The sequence below is a fragment of the Poecilia reticulata genome, chromosome 20 (assembly GCF_904066995.2).
Source record: "Poecilia reticulata chromosome 20, P_reticulata-male-v2, whole genome shotgun sequence".
In the NCBI taxonomy this organism is placed as follows: domain Eukaryota; kingdom Metazoa; phylum Chordata; class Actinopteri; order Cyprinodontiformes; family Poeciliidae; genus Poecilia; species Poecilia reticulata.
Window position 1 is genome coordinate 15,343,178 of NC_088849.1, and position 17,232 is coordinate 15,360,409.

At 40.1% G+C, this 17,232-nt stretch overlaps 1 protein-coding gene across 2 annotated transcripts; it reads left to right on the forward strand.

Moving 5' to 3' along the window:
* The first annotated feature begins 1,742 nt into the window (after positions 1-1,742).
* On the forward strand, positions 1,743-11,197 carry ythdf3 (YTH N6-methyladenosine RNA binding protein F3). 2 transcript variants are annotated; one of them, XM_008396266.3, is made up of 6 exons: positions 1,743-1,980; positions 2,068-2,338; positions 2,688-2,712; positions 2,944-3,023; positions 3,939-5,600; positions 10,189-11,197. In XM_008396266.3, the coding sequence occupies exons 2-6, from the start codon at positions 2,315-2,317 to the stop codon at positions 10,210-10,212; spliced, it is 1,815 nt and encodes a 604-aa protein (XP_008394488.1). In that variant the 5' UTR covers positions 1,743-1,980; positions 2,068-2,314; the 3' UTR covers positions 10,213-11,197. The 2 variants fall into 2 exon arrangements, with proteins under 2 accessions (XP_008394488.1, XP_008394489.1); XM_008396267.3 differs by having other exon boundaries at positions 2,071-2,338.
* The last annotated feature ends 6,035 nt before the right edge of the window (positions 11,198-17,232 follow it).

A 17,232-nucleotide genomic window follows, 5' to 3' on the forward strand; every position in this document is an offset into this window, starting at 1 on the left:
CATCTTCATTGTGCCATCCACAGTAGACCATTCTTGGCTCGTTTAAACAAGCTTCTTTTCAGCTCAGTTTTTGTCTCGTTTACTCCGCTGTAAGACAATCGACTTTGCCAGGTGAAAAAAGCTGAACATTTTAGCTAAGGTTGAAGGTGTTCATTTTGAAGTAGCGGGTTCTTTGTTGGTTATCTTCTCAGTCTAGGATGATATAAGTCTTGTGCCACACAAAAAGACAAAGCAAAGACAATGAGAGATAAAAGCACTGTGAAACAAAGGGAACACAAAAGAGAACTTCAAATGAAAAGTGACAGCAAAAGAGTCAATAGAAAGATGAAGAGACATGTCTATAGAGATTCATAAACATGAGACAATGGGATGTAAAAACTTAAAATTAAACCAGGTTTGTAGTATTATATTCTTATATTCTATAACAACACCACCAAATCTTGGATATTTGATTTATGCTGAGAAATACTTTTGATTTTTGAAAGTTTCTTTGGATTGGGCACAGGTGTTTTGGATATACACCAGAACAAAATAACAACAATATGATATGATTTATTGAATTTAACTTATAGACAATAGAGAAGACATCCTTAGTGTGAGTGTTAATGGCTACCTCATTAGGCTCTGTGTGCCACTTCTTAAAATGCCAAAGACTGGGCAATCAGTTCAAGTTAAACCATTTCTCAGTATATGCTCTGACAACCAGAAAAGATGAGCACCTCTCAGATATTTTGTCCGCATGACTCCCGCACAGAAAAAAAAAAAAAAAAAAAAAAAAAAAAAATAATATATATATATATATATATATATATATATATATATATCGACAGACAACATAAACATTTATAACAATAACAGTTACAATATCACTGAAAGATACATTGCAAGATGTGTACTTGCAATATCAGCCCAACATCAAGAATGTCTGAAAACACCTGAATCTAAACACTGCGTGTGTCTGAGTATACCAACCTGTGTATGTATGCTTCTCCATAAGAATGGGGTTTCTGTATGAAGTTTGCATGCCATGTAGTCCACGTGCATGCGTTAGTCCTCTGGGTACTCTGGCTTCCTCCCACAGCTCAAAAACACACTAGGTTAATTGGTTACTTTAAATTGCCCTTAGGCATAAGAGTGTGCATGGTTGTCTATCCTGAGTGTCCCTGTGTTGCCCAGTCATGGACTGGCGGCATGTCCAGGTTGCATTGCTTGTCGCCCAATTACTGCTGGAGAGCGACATCATCTCTTTTGAGACCCTGCAAAGATTAGTGTATATATATATATGTATATACACTAAAACTCAATGACTATATGTAGTTGTTGTATCTTTGGACATGGAATAAATTGTCACAATAACGTATTTGACCAAAACTCAACTTTTGCCACCATAAATATATTTCAGTCTGTTTGTTGAGAACTTTTGTTTGAGATCTGGAAATATAGCTACATGATTTATATAAAACGATATGAATGAAATAGTGTTACTTATGCTAATCTACTGCTACATTGACCGGTGAATGCACTCTATTCTGACTAAATAAATACATTTAAATTCTTTTGGTAAATTTTTATAATTCTCAATTTTAATTTGAACTAAAATAATCCTGAGTAAAAGTTAGATATTTATTAAAAAAATATGCTTTTGATGATCTAATCATTTATTGGATTCTGGCACATTTGGCTTTCCATACTATTCTGTAGTTTTATACTGTTTTATTGCAGAATCTCTCAAGAGGGTTGGGAAACAGATGCTTTAAGCTAAGAAAGCTGTGTTTTTGCTGTCGGTTAGCATGGCAGGTAGTAGACTGAGTGCATGAAACAGTAAAGATAAGAAAATAAGCAGAAAAGTTGCTGTGTGTTTGTGACTGTCATGTGAAGCGTTAGTTTGTAACATGACTCAGAGCGTCACAGGCGGAAGGTCACGGAGCAGCAGGACGGAACGGAAGCGGGAGTAAAGAGCCTATCCGCCATTGTGGAATAGTAAGGGATATTCCAATCACTTTCAGATTGACTGATTAAACATCATTCTCGGTCACACTGACGCGCTGATTGACGCCTTCTCATTAGCAGACACCGAGTCGCCTGAAGCAGCTGGAAGAGGCTGGTCGTCGTCAGATCTTAGCCCAGCAGGGGAAAAAAAACAAAAAAAAAAAAAACGCCGCCTTGTAACGTTCACGGAGTGATTGGACGAGAAGGAGAGACGAACCAGGAAAGCAGCACCGAAGTGCAGAAACAGAGAGACGAGCAAGCAGAGGGGGGAGAGAGAAGCCGCGGACAGTCTGACAAAACAGCGAGCAGTTTCGGTTCCTGGAGGATGTCTGCGACCACAGTCGATCAGGTTCGTGTAGCTGCGCTGTATGCTAGCTTTGAGGACGAAATAAAACTTTACGGACCACTGTTTGACGGGCTTACTGTGCCAAATCAAACAGGCTACAAAGTCTTTGATATGTGGTGGTTGTTAGCTGAAAGGTAGGCCAACTGTACTGCCAACCTACACCGGCTGCAGCCGGTTGCCAATGCGGCACCGTTTACTGGTTGTCAGAGCGTTTGACATCCGGTTAGTAAGACGAAGCAACCTGTAAATGCTAACATCCGGGCGAAAGCTCTCACTTTAGGTGTTATATTTGTAGGATAGTGTCTGTCTGCTCTGCCAGTGTGTTTTAATATCTTATCACTTGTTGTTTCAGAGAACCAAAGGACAAGGAAATAAAGGTAAGGCTTTGACTGGGAGTTCTAGCCACTGCAGGTTATGATATTCTGTGCTATTACTTGCTGACAGTGTTGTTGAACTGTAGTCCAAACTGCAGCCTGGAGCATTGTTGACACAACACAGCAGAGCATACCTGTGATCAAAATGTAGCCATCTGACATCATGGCTGCTTGGGGATTACAGCTTCTTCTAATTACTTATATTAGATTTTTTTCCCTCCTTTTTATATTTAGTGCAAAACGGATCCATGCATCAAAAGGATGGTGTGAATGATGATGATTTTGAGCCTTACCTAAGCGGCCAGACAAATCAGGTAATGTACTTTTTAAAATACACAATGCCTAAATTAGGATAAGGATTGCCACAGCCATTTTTAATAAGTAGTAGTTTTTTTTACACTTAACTCACAAAATAATTTTGCCACTATTCTGAAAAAAAGAAGAAAAAAAAAATCAAACTCACAAGTCAACTTCGAGTTCCCTTTTTGTATTTCAATTAAAGTGCCTTCTGTATGTTTATTTCCAAGTTCAGAGTTTTATTTTCCAATGTCTCAACATAGGTTATTATTAGCTTCTGTTGTACACGGCTAGGATACAGTTCAATGAGATATTATTCATATCCCCTGAATCAGACTACGACAAAATGGCACACAATTGTGAAGTGGAAGGAAAATCTTTTCAAACAAAAAATGAATCCGTAATCAGTCCCGTGAGTCGGTGCTTTTTGGAACCATCTTTATTGAAGCTGCAATTCTTTTGGAGTATGCCTCAACCATCCATCCGTCCATCTTCTTCCACTTATCCGGGGTCAGGTCGCGTGGGTAGCAGCCTCAGCCAGATTTGTGAAATTTAGAATTGGTCAATTTTTTCCACTATTCATTGCAGAATAGCTTAATCTCAGTTAGAGTGAGTGAAATAAAAAATAAAATAAGAAAAAAACTATACAAAGACTGGTGATACTCTGATGTTTGCCTTACCTATAAATCTGACAGGGTAATATTAATAGATGCTCTTTGAAATGTTTTCCAATGTTGTGTACTCAGATGCTATGATGCATTCATATGAACAGCGCTTTTCATTAAACTGAGGCAGTAGAACAAAACAGAGTTGTTGAAAAAGAAATGTATTAAAATGTAATTTTGTTACGTATACTTAAACAGTAATAAAATGCAAAAGCATCTGTCTTTTTGAATAATACTTTCAATTTCTTGTCTTTCTGTGCCATGCAGAATAACAGCTATCCACCAATGTCTGATCCTTACATGCCCAGCTACTATGCTCCATCCATTGGGTTTCCTTATTCTCTGGGAGAGGCTGCTTGGTCCACAGCTGGAGATCCACCTATGCCCTACCTTACCACCTATGGACAGATGAGCAATGGGGAGCCGCACTTTATCCCTGACGGTGTTTTCAGTCAGCCAGGAGCCCTAGGAAACACTCCTCCATTTCTCGGGCAGCATGGCTTCAACTTCTTTCCTGGCAGTGCAGACTTTTCCACCTGGGGAACCAGTGTCTCTCAGGGTCAGTCAACTCAGAGCTCAGTCTACAGTAACAGCTACGGCTATGCTCCCAGCTCACTGGGCCGGGCAATCGCAGACGGACAGGCGGGCTTTGGAAGTGACACCCAGCTCGGTAAGGTCCCAGTGCTGAACAGCATTGAGCAGGGTATGACGGGGCTAAAGCTGGGTACGGACATGGTGGCAGCTGTCACCAAAACCGTTGGCTCACCTTTAGGGGGTACAGTGGGCATGAACAGCACAGTGGCCAATAATCTCCCTCCATCTGTCAACTCGTCTGCACCACCTAAACCTGCCACTTGGGCAGCAATCGCCAAGAAACCGGCCAAACCCCAACCCAAGGTCAAAACCAAAGCCAACATGGGGATGGGGGGAGGTGCTGCCATTCCCCCACCCCCAATTAAGCACAATATGAACATTGGTACCTGGGACGATAAGGGCTCTTTAAACAAACCGCCGTTAGCTCAGACTATGATGCCCCCACAATCTCTGGTGCAGCCCCCACTCCTTGCACAGCCCCAACCCTTACTGCAGAACCCCTTGCCCCCGCAGCCTCCGCACCAACCCCAGCATCAACACCAGCCTTTCCAGCTCCAGTCTATACAATCACCCCAGCACCCCCAGCCTCTGTCCCATGGCCCTCCTCACCTTCACCTCCCCTCCCAACCTGGCCTCCCACAGCACCTTCATCAACAACAACCTCAGCAGCTTGGCCCACCCCCCAATCGCTGGATTGCCCCCAGGAACCGTGGTGAGGGCTTTAGTCTGGGTGGCGGAGTTCCATTGAGTGCCTCCCCTTGCTCTGGAGAAGTGCACCCCGTGTTGGAGAAACTCCGTACCGTCAACAACTACAACCCCAAAGACTTTGACTGGAACTTGAAAAATGGACGTGTTTTCATTATCAAGAGCTACTCAGAAGATGACATCCACCGTTCAATCAAGTACTCTATCTGGTGCAGTACAGAACATGGAAACAAGCGCCTGGATAGTGCTTACCGTTCGCTATGCAACAAGGGCCCCTTGTACCTGTTGTTCAGCGTCAACGGTAGTGGGCACTTCTGCGGTGTGGCCGAAATGCGATCGCCAGTGGACTACAACGCCTACGCAGGCGTCTGGTCTCAGGACAAGTGGAAGGGCAAGTTTGAGGTGAAGTGGATTTTCATCAAGGATGTGCCCAACAACCAGCTGCGTCACATCCGGCTGGAGAACAATGACAACAAGCCAGTGACCAACTCCAGGGACACTCAGGAAGTGCCTCTGGAGAAGGCCAAACAAGTGCTTAAAGTTATTGCCACTTACAAGCATACCACCTCAATCTTTGATGACTTTGCACATTATGAGAAACGTCAGGAAGAAGAGGAAGCTTTGAGAAAGGTGAGATAAATTACCTTCTATTGAGCCTAAAAGGGAACACACTTCCGGTGGGTCTTGTCATTTACCACGCCTCCATTGGCACCTCAAACAGATTGGTTCCGTCTGGCAAAGTACGACGAAGTGGGATCAATTACAAATATATACCCATGACTTTTGTCATGGGTATTTGTACCCATGACTTTTGTCATGGGTATTTGTACCCATGACTTCTGTCATGGGTATTTGTACCCATGACTTCTGTCATGGGTATTTGTACCCATGACAGAAGTAAGCAGTCGTTTGGGTAAGCAGTCGTTTATTTTCCAAAACAATATCTGGGCGCCATGCCTTGGAGCATCAGCTGCTGACCAGACGCCACCATTGTAGGATGTTGAGTAGAAAATCTTTTGATGGTCTCCACTGTGTGTTCTTTTTTATAAACGGCTCCTTCACATTCCTGATGTAACTTGTTGGCCATTTTATAAAAAAACAAATAAAACTGGCCAAGTATTTCTGAATTTCTGCTGGTTGTTGTAAATATAATCAGCCGATGTCGTTCAACTTGATGTGAGGTTGTAACATCAGCGGCTGCATTGACAGTCTGCAATAAATGGAAGTTCCCCGAGGCCCGTCTGCAGATTGACGCTTCGCCATTACTCACAATCCAAGTTCAGGAAACCCTGAACCTGCGTCAGCCATCTGGCGTTGTTAAGATTGCTAAGAGTCACCCAAGTGGAGTTAGGTGACTGTCGTGTTTCCTGAAATAACCCACATTCCTGCCATTCTGTTTTCCCAGACAAAGGCAGACATAAAGTTGGATCTACTTTTGAACTACAAGCCCTCCCAGGCATCCACAGACTCCTCATGCTTTATTAGTCTTTTAACAGCATAAGCTCCCAGGCTCCAAAGTGGTTAAAATGTGCCCTGGCACAGTTAGCAGAGTTTTTGTTTTATATATATATATTTTGCATAATATATTATGAAGCTCTTTAATCACATTGAGCTGTCATTCTGAAAAACACCCTTAGTTTAACATCCTCAGAGGGGAAATTTAATTATGTCCCAATAGTGGTAATAATGGTGTAATACAAATGGAAGTAAAAAGAAAAAAAAAAAACCCAGAGAATTATGTCTCCAGTAGTGTCCTTCTGGATCCATTCTTATATCCATAAAACACACACATACACACGACCCCCTCCCTCTCTGTTTCTCCAAATGTTGGTGCTGCACTGACGCTGTATTGACTCCTCGTTGTTGACCTTGTTAATATGCACTCGGTTCCTTTCTCATAAATATTTCAAGTCAATGTTTTCAGGCTCCTGAAAACAAACTGTCAGTAGGAAGCCGGTTTCATCCCGCGTCACGCAGGCGTCGAGCCGTGCTGCTTTTGTATCCCTGACCCTCATTACATGACGGGATCGGCGCAGGTCGAGGCCTCGCCCTTCTTCACCTGACAAGGTTAATTGTTGCCTGTTGTTTGGCCTGTCCTACCCAGCCTTTCAAAGATGTCAGGCTTGTGCAACAACACCTTTTCCCAACACCATCTCAAGGTGTGTTCTTTTTTCTTCTTCTTCTTTGTGTTATTTGTTTTGATTGGAAAGATAACCTTGCGTCTAAATTTTATTTGGAGCTTTTATTGAATATCGAGTCCATTTTTAATATGTAGCTGGTACTGCGCACGATTTCATAATTGAAAAGATCTTAAGAAGTAACTTTATTTGGATGAAAAGTACATTTTTCTCATTAGTTTGAGGAGATGAATTGCATAATGAGTTTTGTGATGAATTGCTCAGTCAGGTTATATTTTAACTTGAAGAACTACATTGATTTGAGCTGCAGACCTTGTATAGACTAAATATCATGAGGCTTTTTGTCGCAGGCCATCTGGGGATTGAGTTACTGCCGGGGCCTGGGTCTCTCTGCGTTTTTCCCAGGGAACTGATATGGTCAACCTCAAAGAGAGCACTGTTTTGTCTGAGAAATGGGAGGGGGAAAAAATGTTTTGTACCTGTGCTGTTCTTCACATGACGCTTCACGGCATTCATCTTCTTTTAATCTGTAACAAGCCATTGAATATTTGACATTGTAGGAACGGCGTGATGTTTTGTTTAGAATATCCGCCTCCTTTTATCCCTGACTACATGAGATTTCGGGCTACGAGCAGAAAGTAATGACAGCAGTCTCCTGACAGTGTAAACATGGCTGATTATTTTGTCAGTTCATTCCTTGGGATCTAACTCTTTTCTCCTGTTTTCTAGTCGGTTTCCTTCTCTGGTTGTTTTAACTTAAAACATGTGCTTTGTATTTTTATCTTAGTAATTACTTTTTTCAATTCAGGTACTTGGAATTAACGTAAAATATGTCCTCAACATAATATAGAGCACAGGATTCCTTGTGCTTTTTCACATCCTGTCATGTTGGCAACTTTAAACTTTAGTCGGTTTTGTGGAGACTTCATGTGAAGCGATGTACAATTGCAAAGTTTAATTTGAAAATTAAAAACTTGTTTATTTTTTTAAATGGAGAGTTGTGGTATTTTTTTTTTTAAACATTAAAATAATAATAAAAAAAACAAAATAAAATACAAGTTTGAACTCAACCAGAATAAAAAAAAAAAAAGTAAGTGCCACATTTTCAAGATGAAGGCATCTTCATACGTCCTGTAGTGATTTGTTGACAATTGCTGGCATTGGACCTGCAGGGTCCACTGGGTTCCAGTTCTGGATCTCCATGGATTTGGCTTCTTCCAGTGCATCTGTTGCTGTCAGCGCCTTGGGCTGTTAGTTGTGTTCCCTGCATGCATTCCTGAATAGTTTTTGCAATGCTGCAGACTCGAGTCGGGGGAGACTGTTGCCATGGAGGGGGTGTAGCTTGGTTGGTTGGTTGGTTGGCTGGCATGTGTCGCGGTAATAACCACACGAATGCATGGAGCCAACATTTCCCTGTATGAATTTTTAGACTGAAACAAGATGAGCAGTTTAATTCCCTTCACCTGTAAGTGCTTTTGATGTTGTGGCTTATCAAATTTATATATTAACATATTTCCCTGGGAGGCTACATGCAAACACTCTTATTGCTCTTTAAGGTATTAAAAAAAAAAATCCTGCGTACACATAACCAAAACTTGCAGCTAGCAAAATATCTTGGTCAACCTGCTGAATGTCCAGTTCCCGCACTAATGTGCCGGGTATTTGATGAAGTAAAATCTTGCTGCGTAAATTACACCCGCCTGATTAAACCCCACCTACACCTAATAAACAAGAACAGCAGTTTTCTGTTCCAGAGCAATATATAGCAAAAGCTGTTTGATGAACAGAAAGTGCTCCCTGCATGCTAATAAAATTGCAGTACTTTTTTTTTTTTTTTGACGCATCTCAAAACAAATGAAAACCATTTCGATTGAATTTTATGTCTGCAAATAGATCGGCCTTAAAATGGCACACAGGAAAAGGATAGACTCATAAATGTACGTCTTAAAGTAATACAATTCATAGATGAGTCACGCAAAAAGACATTAAGCCGTTACAGACTTCCATTCGGTGCTTTGCTTGCTAATAGTGGTATTGATTCTCTTCTTAATTGCTTTTTTATAATTTTTACATGAGTATGGAAGGAAGTGTTACCTTTTCATTACTTCTAGTTTAGGTGATATGTTTACAAATTAAAAATGAGTTTCTTCAGTATAATTTCTCTGCATTTAAGCAACGCCAAACAAGCTAAAATGTGATTTAAATATTAGTTTATTTTAGTAATTAAATTAAAGTATTATATGCATTCATTCCATATGTTGTGTATAGATTTTTTGTTAATACCAATGACTCTGGCTTAGAGTTAATGTAAACCCAAAATTCAGCTTCTCAGAAAATTTTTATATTACAAAAAAACTAATCAAAAAATAAGATTTTCAGCACAGAAAGGTTATTGTCTGTTGAATCATGGGAAAGACTTCTGATATGACAGATGTCCAGCGGACAGTCGCTAACACTCACCATAAGGTAAGCCTCAAACAGTCACTGCTAAAGAAGTTAGCTGTCCAGAGAGCACTTTATTGCAGCACGATGGAAAATTAAGTGGAAGAAAAAAGTGTTGAAGAAACGGTTGCTGATTGGTTGTTTTGATTGGTTTTTGAAGCAGTGTTTTCAGAAGTTTGAGGGGGATATTCACTAAGAGTGGAGCGCTTCTGTGACTAAGATACGAGCTAAAGGTTGCTATTAAAACAGCATGAACTCTGGGTCTGTGTCGCACCTTATTGATAATTAATGCACAATGAGCTCTATTTATAATTGAATGCATAATGCAGTACATGGACATACATTCAGTAGGTTGTTTATGTATTAAAGATCCTTTTTTGGTGGGTCTCCCAAGTTGAGAACCTGTATTTTGGGTTTTCATTAGCTGTAACTCAGAACCATTGAAATCAACAGGAAATTGCTTCAAACGCATCACTGTGTTTTAACGAATGTGTAATTTCTTCAGTGTTTTCCTTTGTGAATAATCCTAATTGGATGAAATGAGGCAGAAAGCGTCAATCTCACTGACGAGGCTGGCTTTGAAACCTTTCTTTCTCCGCTCTCGCTAACTGCTGGTCTGTGTGTGTTTCGTCCTCCAGGAGCGCAGCAGGAATAAGCAGTGACCTTGAGGCAGACCCTCCGCAACACTAACGATGAAGGACCTTTAAATCAAATTAGCCTAACCCCACGGTGGAGGGACTGTCGCGGCCTGTCCTCCCGAGACAACAACGTATCCGAAGACTTGAGCGCGACATTAGGTGGACTCATCCTGTATCCGTTGATTGGTGCATCAGACCCCCGTTTTCCTGTCTCACAAGAAAAAGAGCGTAATCTGTTCGAAACTCTGTCTTTTTAAGCACTTTCAGTCCTTCTAAGCAGCCTCTGCCAATACCCTTAACTAGCTAACTCTGTTCTTTGATTATTTTTCGTTTGTGAGCTTCTAACAGATTAACCAGAGAAGACATTGATTTCACCGATTTTACTTTTTTTTTTTTTTTTTTTTTTTTTTTTTTACTGTCGCCTCAAATGGTTGGGATATTGGTGAGCTTGATCTGGCCTCAAAGAGAATTAAAGATGTGGAAATTGACTCAGTCTGCCAGATTGAGGTCTGGAAATTGACGGGTGTGGGATGACGTAAATAGGAAACGGCCACAATCGTACCAATCGTAGGGCCTACCCTACCTTGCCCCCTTTCTTTCTGCATCTTTTTCTGTGTACGAAAAGCTTACGATTATGCAGCTGGCTGGTGAACCGCCGGCTTACGCACCTTTTTTGTTTTTTAATTATTTTCTTTTTTCTTTCCTGTGGTTCTGTCATTCTGAAGTGCATTTGTCCGAGGAGAAAACCCGCTGCTTTGCCAGAGTTAGACTTGGTGACCGTCGTTGCTCTGATGTGGATGTACTCTAACTGTACCCCAGGTTCGATCGTGCTAAACGACCCGTTGGAACTTTTGGGAGAACCTCCGCGGTCAGCTAATCGGCCGGACGGAGATTCAGCCAAAAACAAAAAAGGAAGAGAAAGAACCATCAAATGCAAATATGTGATTATTTTCTCCTCTTGGTAACTCACTAGCTAAATAAAACAATGAATTATGTTTAGCGCTGATAACGTCTTTGTGTTGTGACTTCCTTTCCTCGGACTTTAAACTTTTACACTGTGTACTTTCTGAGGATATCACATTTTAGTTCCTTGAAATATTCTGCAGTTCAGATCCATACATTTCAATTTGTGTAAGTGCCTGTAAATAAACGACTTGCTTACTGGAACTGCCTCACCCCAGAGTTTTAGAGGAAGGCTGTAAAACCCTCCCAGTCTGGGAAGCCCCATACTGTTAATACAGAACTTGGACATAGTTGAGGCTAAAGTTATTCACTCTGACAGATTCAAAACTAATTAAAATTAATCTTTTAAAATGTTTCTTGTAAAGTTAACACTGAAGCAGCCCTGGCAGAGTCTGAACCTGTATTTAATACAGTCTGATAAGGGTGATGGCAAAGAGGCCTTCCAGCCTCAATCACTTGACTGTGTCACCAAAGGTAAATCATCACAATAACAGTGAAAACGTCCAAAAGATCTGGTCAGGAATTATAAGGATTTGATAACTTTAATGCCAATAAAAATTTTTTTTTTCCTTTCATGATTGAGAATGATATAAATAACTGACCCATTTTTCTTTTTAAAATAAAAAAAGCGATTACATGTACATTTTTTATTCCAGAATTGATACTCTTTAACCATGTTTGATGACGGCTTGAGAAATTTTGATCTCACCTCACATAAAAAAAAAAATACAAAGAAGTTTTGGAGGTGTTTTATTTTTGCTGGTGGATCCTTTTTTCTTTCACACCACAGAATAAAGTCGTAAACTGATTTCAATAATAAAGCTAAGATGCTTTATTTTTCCACTACAATGATTTTCCACTTACAACTAATGAAAACGTGACATCTAAAATCAGAATATAACATCAGACAAAAGACAATTATATAATACAGAAATATGGGTATAATGGAAAAAAATAGGCTAAAAACCTACTTAAGTTTATTTCTGAAGGTACTTTTAATATGCTAAATGGGGCTCACCTGAACTTATATGATTTTAAGTAAAAATGATTCCTTATGTTAGTGGTGGCTAGATTTTCTGAAAAGTAGAATATCTTAATTTCATCAGCTAAATCCACAAGAGGTGCTTTCAGGAGTTACGCAACAACATGCTTGTTAATAACTTGTTAATAATAGACCTTCACTCTCTGTCCACTAGAGTGCGCCATTATATCACATTGTACCAAATGCTCTTCTTCTTTCCTGCCAAACCACAGACTGAGTACAAATCTCTTTTTTTCTTCCTGTAAGCAATGAAGCCTTCTTTCTTCTCTAGCACCCTCCCCCCCACCCATCCCCCCCTCAACTCCTACAGACACAATTATACCAGGATGAGAAGCACTTGTTGTTCTTCCACAGCTTTTTTGGAGCAATTAATACCAGCTCGCCAAGCTGTGCTGTGAGAGGTGGAGGGGAGATGAAGAAAGAAAATGCAAGCAGGGAGTAAGAGAAATCCTCCTTTATGTGTCTCAAGGAGCAAGAAAGAGCTGTAATTATAACATCGGAGGCTTTGGATTACGACTTTTCCCCTCCTGTGTGTTAATTTGTGCATCTGTCAGGTTTGTTTCTTTCTTTTCCGGCAGGCGCCCTTTGAAAAGACCACTCTTCTCCCACTTTCATTTGTCTGTGAACACAAGAGAGAGAGAGAGAGAGACCGGGAAGGAAACTTGGCATTTATTCGCCTTACAATGCCGTGGCAATTACTGGTTGTGTGTGATCCCGAGAAAATGCTCTCATTCTCAAATGTGCAAAACAGTAATTTAATTAGAGACCTTTGATGTGATGTAGATTTGACCTTGTGCATTGATGTAAAAAAAAGTGCTACAGAGAAAGGTTTGTTGTTCTGTTGTACGCACCGCTGATCCGTTTCTTTTTTACTCTCCTTGTTTTTCTTAACATTTAGGAATCAAAGGAGCTCATTAATGTTTTAACAGCCTCTGTATCGTTAATGTGGTCAAGCATGTTTCAAGAGAGTTCATGGGAACTTTTTTATCCCCCCCACCCCACCTCCTCCTAACCCTCTCCAAAGCATCAACATGTCCTTCCTGAGACAGATTTTGTGAAGTGAAGATGAGAGAAGAAGCATCTTCCATGTGGAGATGAAATGCCTTTGAAGTTTCAGTCACAGTGAAGACGTATCAACTCTCTGGCTCAAGGCAAGGTGAGCTCCAGTCTCTGGGCTGGCACTTCCTCCGTGTTCGCAAGGCTTTCGCTCTCTGGGCCTTGTCAGTCAGGAAGTCCTCTCTGGACGCTGGTGCGATTGATGAGCATGTTAACTGACGGGTGGCAAGTCGGACGAATGCTAAAGTGGTCTCCGCGGACAGGCCAAGTGTTTCAGGGAACGCTGTGGGAACGGTCCAAACTAGTCTTTCACAGTCCTGACTTCCTGTCATGGCAGCTTAGCTCACGAAGATTAACTTGTACATAAACAATTTAATGTAACTGGCTGGGTTTATGAGGCTTTATGTAATTTTTTTACTTTCCAGGTCTAAGTATTGAATGCATTTATATTTCCTAACTTTTTTTTTGCTTTCCCATTTAAATATTAATTCATTTTAACTTAAATAACTCAACAAAACAAATGTGTCAGAGTGGATATTTTAGCTAAAGCAATGTTCTAAATTATTATAGCGGCTTTGGCTCAGTCTCACAAAGCCACTTTATGATGACATAGACAGTCTCAGGGTAATACAGTTAGTCTAAACTGTCACATTGATGTGTTCAGTGCACTGGTATATGGCAGTCATTTCAGGTGTGAGGAAAACAAGTGCTGCAATGTATGGATAAAGTTGCTTCAGGTTCTCATTCACAGCAGATTTCAACAGCAGAAACTTAGAAAGAGTTTCAATGAAATTATTATTATTTTTTTAGTTCTTCTGAGGCAAGGGCATAAAGAGCCAAAGTGCTAAAATGAATATTTTTCCTATTTTATTATGTTACAACTAGAAATGCGTTTTTCAGGAATTGTAAGTTCTGGATCAACACAAACCTTAATTTAAATCCAAGTGAAAATTACTGTCAATACTTACATTATATTTACAGGAGCTACTTTACAAATCTGACAAAGTTTAACCTTTGTTGTAAAGGAAAATTGACACAAAATGTAACTTTGCACAAATCTGATGGAGACACACTCCAAAACTCTTCAGCTTGCAGGGGACTAAACACAAAGTGCATGTCACACACTTCACATGTTTGATTGTGCATCATTTGGAATAGCATGTATGATTTTCCTTGGGGGAAAAAAAAAGTGAAAAGGTTTAATTGGAACACTTTCACAAGAAACTGAGTGCAACCAGGAGTTCTTTAATAAAAGATGCAGCATTGACATTTATTGCTCTATGTGTCAAAAGAATCATTCCTTATTCTTTTCTGGGTTCAAAAGCGAGAAATTGAATAAAAGTTCAAATTGAAGAAATATGATCCCTCCTTTAATTTTTCATTAGAGTTCTGGCTGTCTGAATTACCTGAAGGCATTTCAACACATTTTTGAAACATAATAAGGAAATACTAAAGTCCAGCCAAGACATATTAAACCCAGTGAAACAGTTTTTTCTGCTGTGCTGCACTCTTGAACAGGCTGTTCCTAATTTAGGCGATAAACGGGAACAAAGAGTGAAGATTCAGTGTCGGCGGTGTCATTTTTGCTCGTCTTCTCTTCCGTAATGGATCTACAGCGACAGTTTGTTGCCAGTATTAAATATGAAATTATTTAAACATCGTTGTGCTAAAGGTAAAAGAGCTTCCTCTGAATATTCGGGAAGGTTCTAACTCCTTCGCTGAGACAAATAAAATAATGAGCAGAGTTTGAGGAAGGCTGATTCTGATCGACAGCAATGCTTCTGCGTTCTTGCTGTGTGTCTCCATGGTTTCCATGGTGATATCATCATCTGCGAAGTGAAAGTAGACACTGAGCATTTGCCCAACACATTGAGATACTCCAGATCAAATCTGTACACAATGTATTGTTCTGCACACAATGCAAGAGGACTGCATAGTTATTTGCACACTTTTCTTTTATTTAGTTAATGGAGGTGTTGAATAGGGCAAAGAATTTTCAAGAAGACGATATTTGATGTGAGTATATGTAGCTTGTCCGTTAAAATAATTGGCCTTTTATGTATTTTTGCTATTGACTTGAGTGAAGTTTCAGCTAAGAATCCAGGTTCAAAGAGAAATTATGAATTTTTTTTTTTGCATTGCCGTTATTGTGTGCAACGCCCACAGGGAGGCAGCAAATATAAAAGCAAAACCCGTCATGCCGTTTAGAAACCAAAGCAGCACCTCAGAATAAATGTGTGTTTTTGAAAGTTTATGAAGTTTTGCTAAAATGAGGCACATTCAGACTAAAGAGATCTGACTGTGCTGTTGCAAGTTTTAAATTAAAAGCTCAAAGTCCAAGCAAATGAATAAATAAATAAATAAAGTGGTACTGTCCTTGTTGGCTCACAGCTTTAATGTTTGGTTCATTTTGAAACTGCAGATAACGGCCGGAGTGATGGCAGTTTTGGGAATCAGGGAGAAGTTTGAATCCGTCATAAGAGTGAACTTCCAACCTCTAAAAAAAACCAAAACTTTCCCAACATTTTCTTTTAATTTCACCACTTTTGCATGAGAAAGTTGCGCCAGCAGTTTCTCAACTAAACATTTGTGTTTCTATGAATAATAACCAAAGAGGCTGCTCGGCGCAACCCTCCACTGACCGCTGTGCTAATACCTCATTCAGCCAACTGGATCCAGAAACAACAAATGGGAGAAAATTTGCATGAGCAAGAGAAAAGCAAGATTTATACAATCCAATTGATAACAGAAGGTGGCGTATTCAGCAACCGCTGCAAAAACACTCTTCAAAAATCATTTTAAGTGAAATTCTTATATGATTCACAAAACAGCAGCATTAGAGGAAACATGGAAAGGCCTAGAGGCTAATTTATTCTGTTCCAAAAACAGAAAATATCAACATTGTTTGAGATCTAGGTGGCTTCTTTTGTCTGAAAATAAATATTTTAAATGCTCACTTATGGATGTGTTTGAAATGTAATATGTGAGATTTTGGCTTTCCTTGTAAAACAAATAGATTTTTTTTTAAATGTACCAATTTGGGAGCATTGCAGTTCTTGTGAATCTGTTTGGACCAAAAATAAATAAATAAAAAAAGAAGAAACAGCAGAAAATGCATTTAGTGGATTCAAGAAGGGATTAACAAATTTGTAAGGTGTGCTTCAAGCTTTAAGAGTAGATTAGCAATAAGGTTCATCTAGTCCTCAAAAGTTAAAGCAGGGTCCACATTCTCAGCACACCATCAAATTTGTTCTTGGCCAGGTTCTCACATCCAGTTTTTAAATCTCAAAGTGTTTTTTTCAGGAACCTCACAGTCTCAACTTGGCTCTTTGCAGACGATGTGGTTCTGTTGGCATTTTCAAGCTACGACCTTCAACGTGCACCGGAGCAGTTCGTAGCGGAGCTGAACGTGGCCAAAACAAGACAAAGCTCCTCTGAATCCAAAGCCATGGTTCTACAACGAAGAAAGATTTTTTTTGCACAGCTGTCACTGGAGAACTGCGAGAAGAGTGGCCTTTTGGATATCGTCTCTATGCATCCGAGGGACTGCAGAAGAAAGTGGATGCTTGATTAAGTGGAAATATACAAACTCTTAATGAAGCTTGACAAAGTATGAGGGGCACAGAAAAGCAAAAGTGAACGCATTAAAATACGAAAAACAGAACGAGAAACCAAAAAAGTAGCGCAGTTGATCATAACGGCTCATTCTATATCCACTAATATTCCATACTTTCATTGTGCTTCACTTATAATGTAACCAAAGCGTCATAAATATCAATCGGTCAGCTGTAGTGCGACTGAAGTAATAGCAGGACCATGCTCTGATGTTCTGCAGATGATAGTCGGGGGACAGAGGCTGCAGGCTGACTGCTTATTGGACCGAAAGGCAGGAATGGTCCCCTAACCGCTACGCTGCATTCACATCGAGGCTGTGCACAGCAGGGGGTAGCACTCAACGGAAAGGCCTGCGATGTAATGCATTT

Coding starts and splice junctions, on each gene's coding strand:
- ythdf3 (XM_008396266.3), top strand. CDS start 2,315: ATGTCTGCGACCACAGTCGATCAG. Junction 2,713..2,943: donor CAAAGGACAAGGAAATAAAG/GTAAGGCTTTGA, acceptor TTTTATATTTAG/TGCAAAACGGATCCATGCAT. Junction 3,024..3,938: donor TAAGCGGCCAGACAAATCAG/GTAATGTACTTT, acceptor TGTGCCATGCAG/AATAACAGCTATCCACCAAT.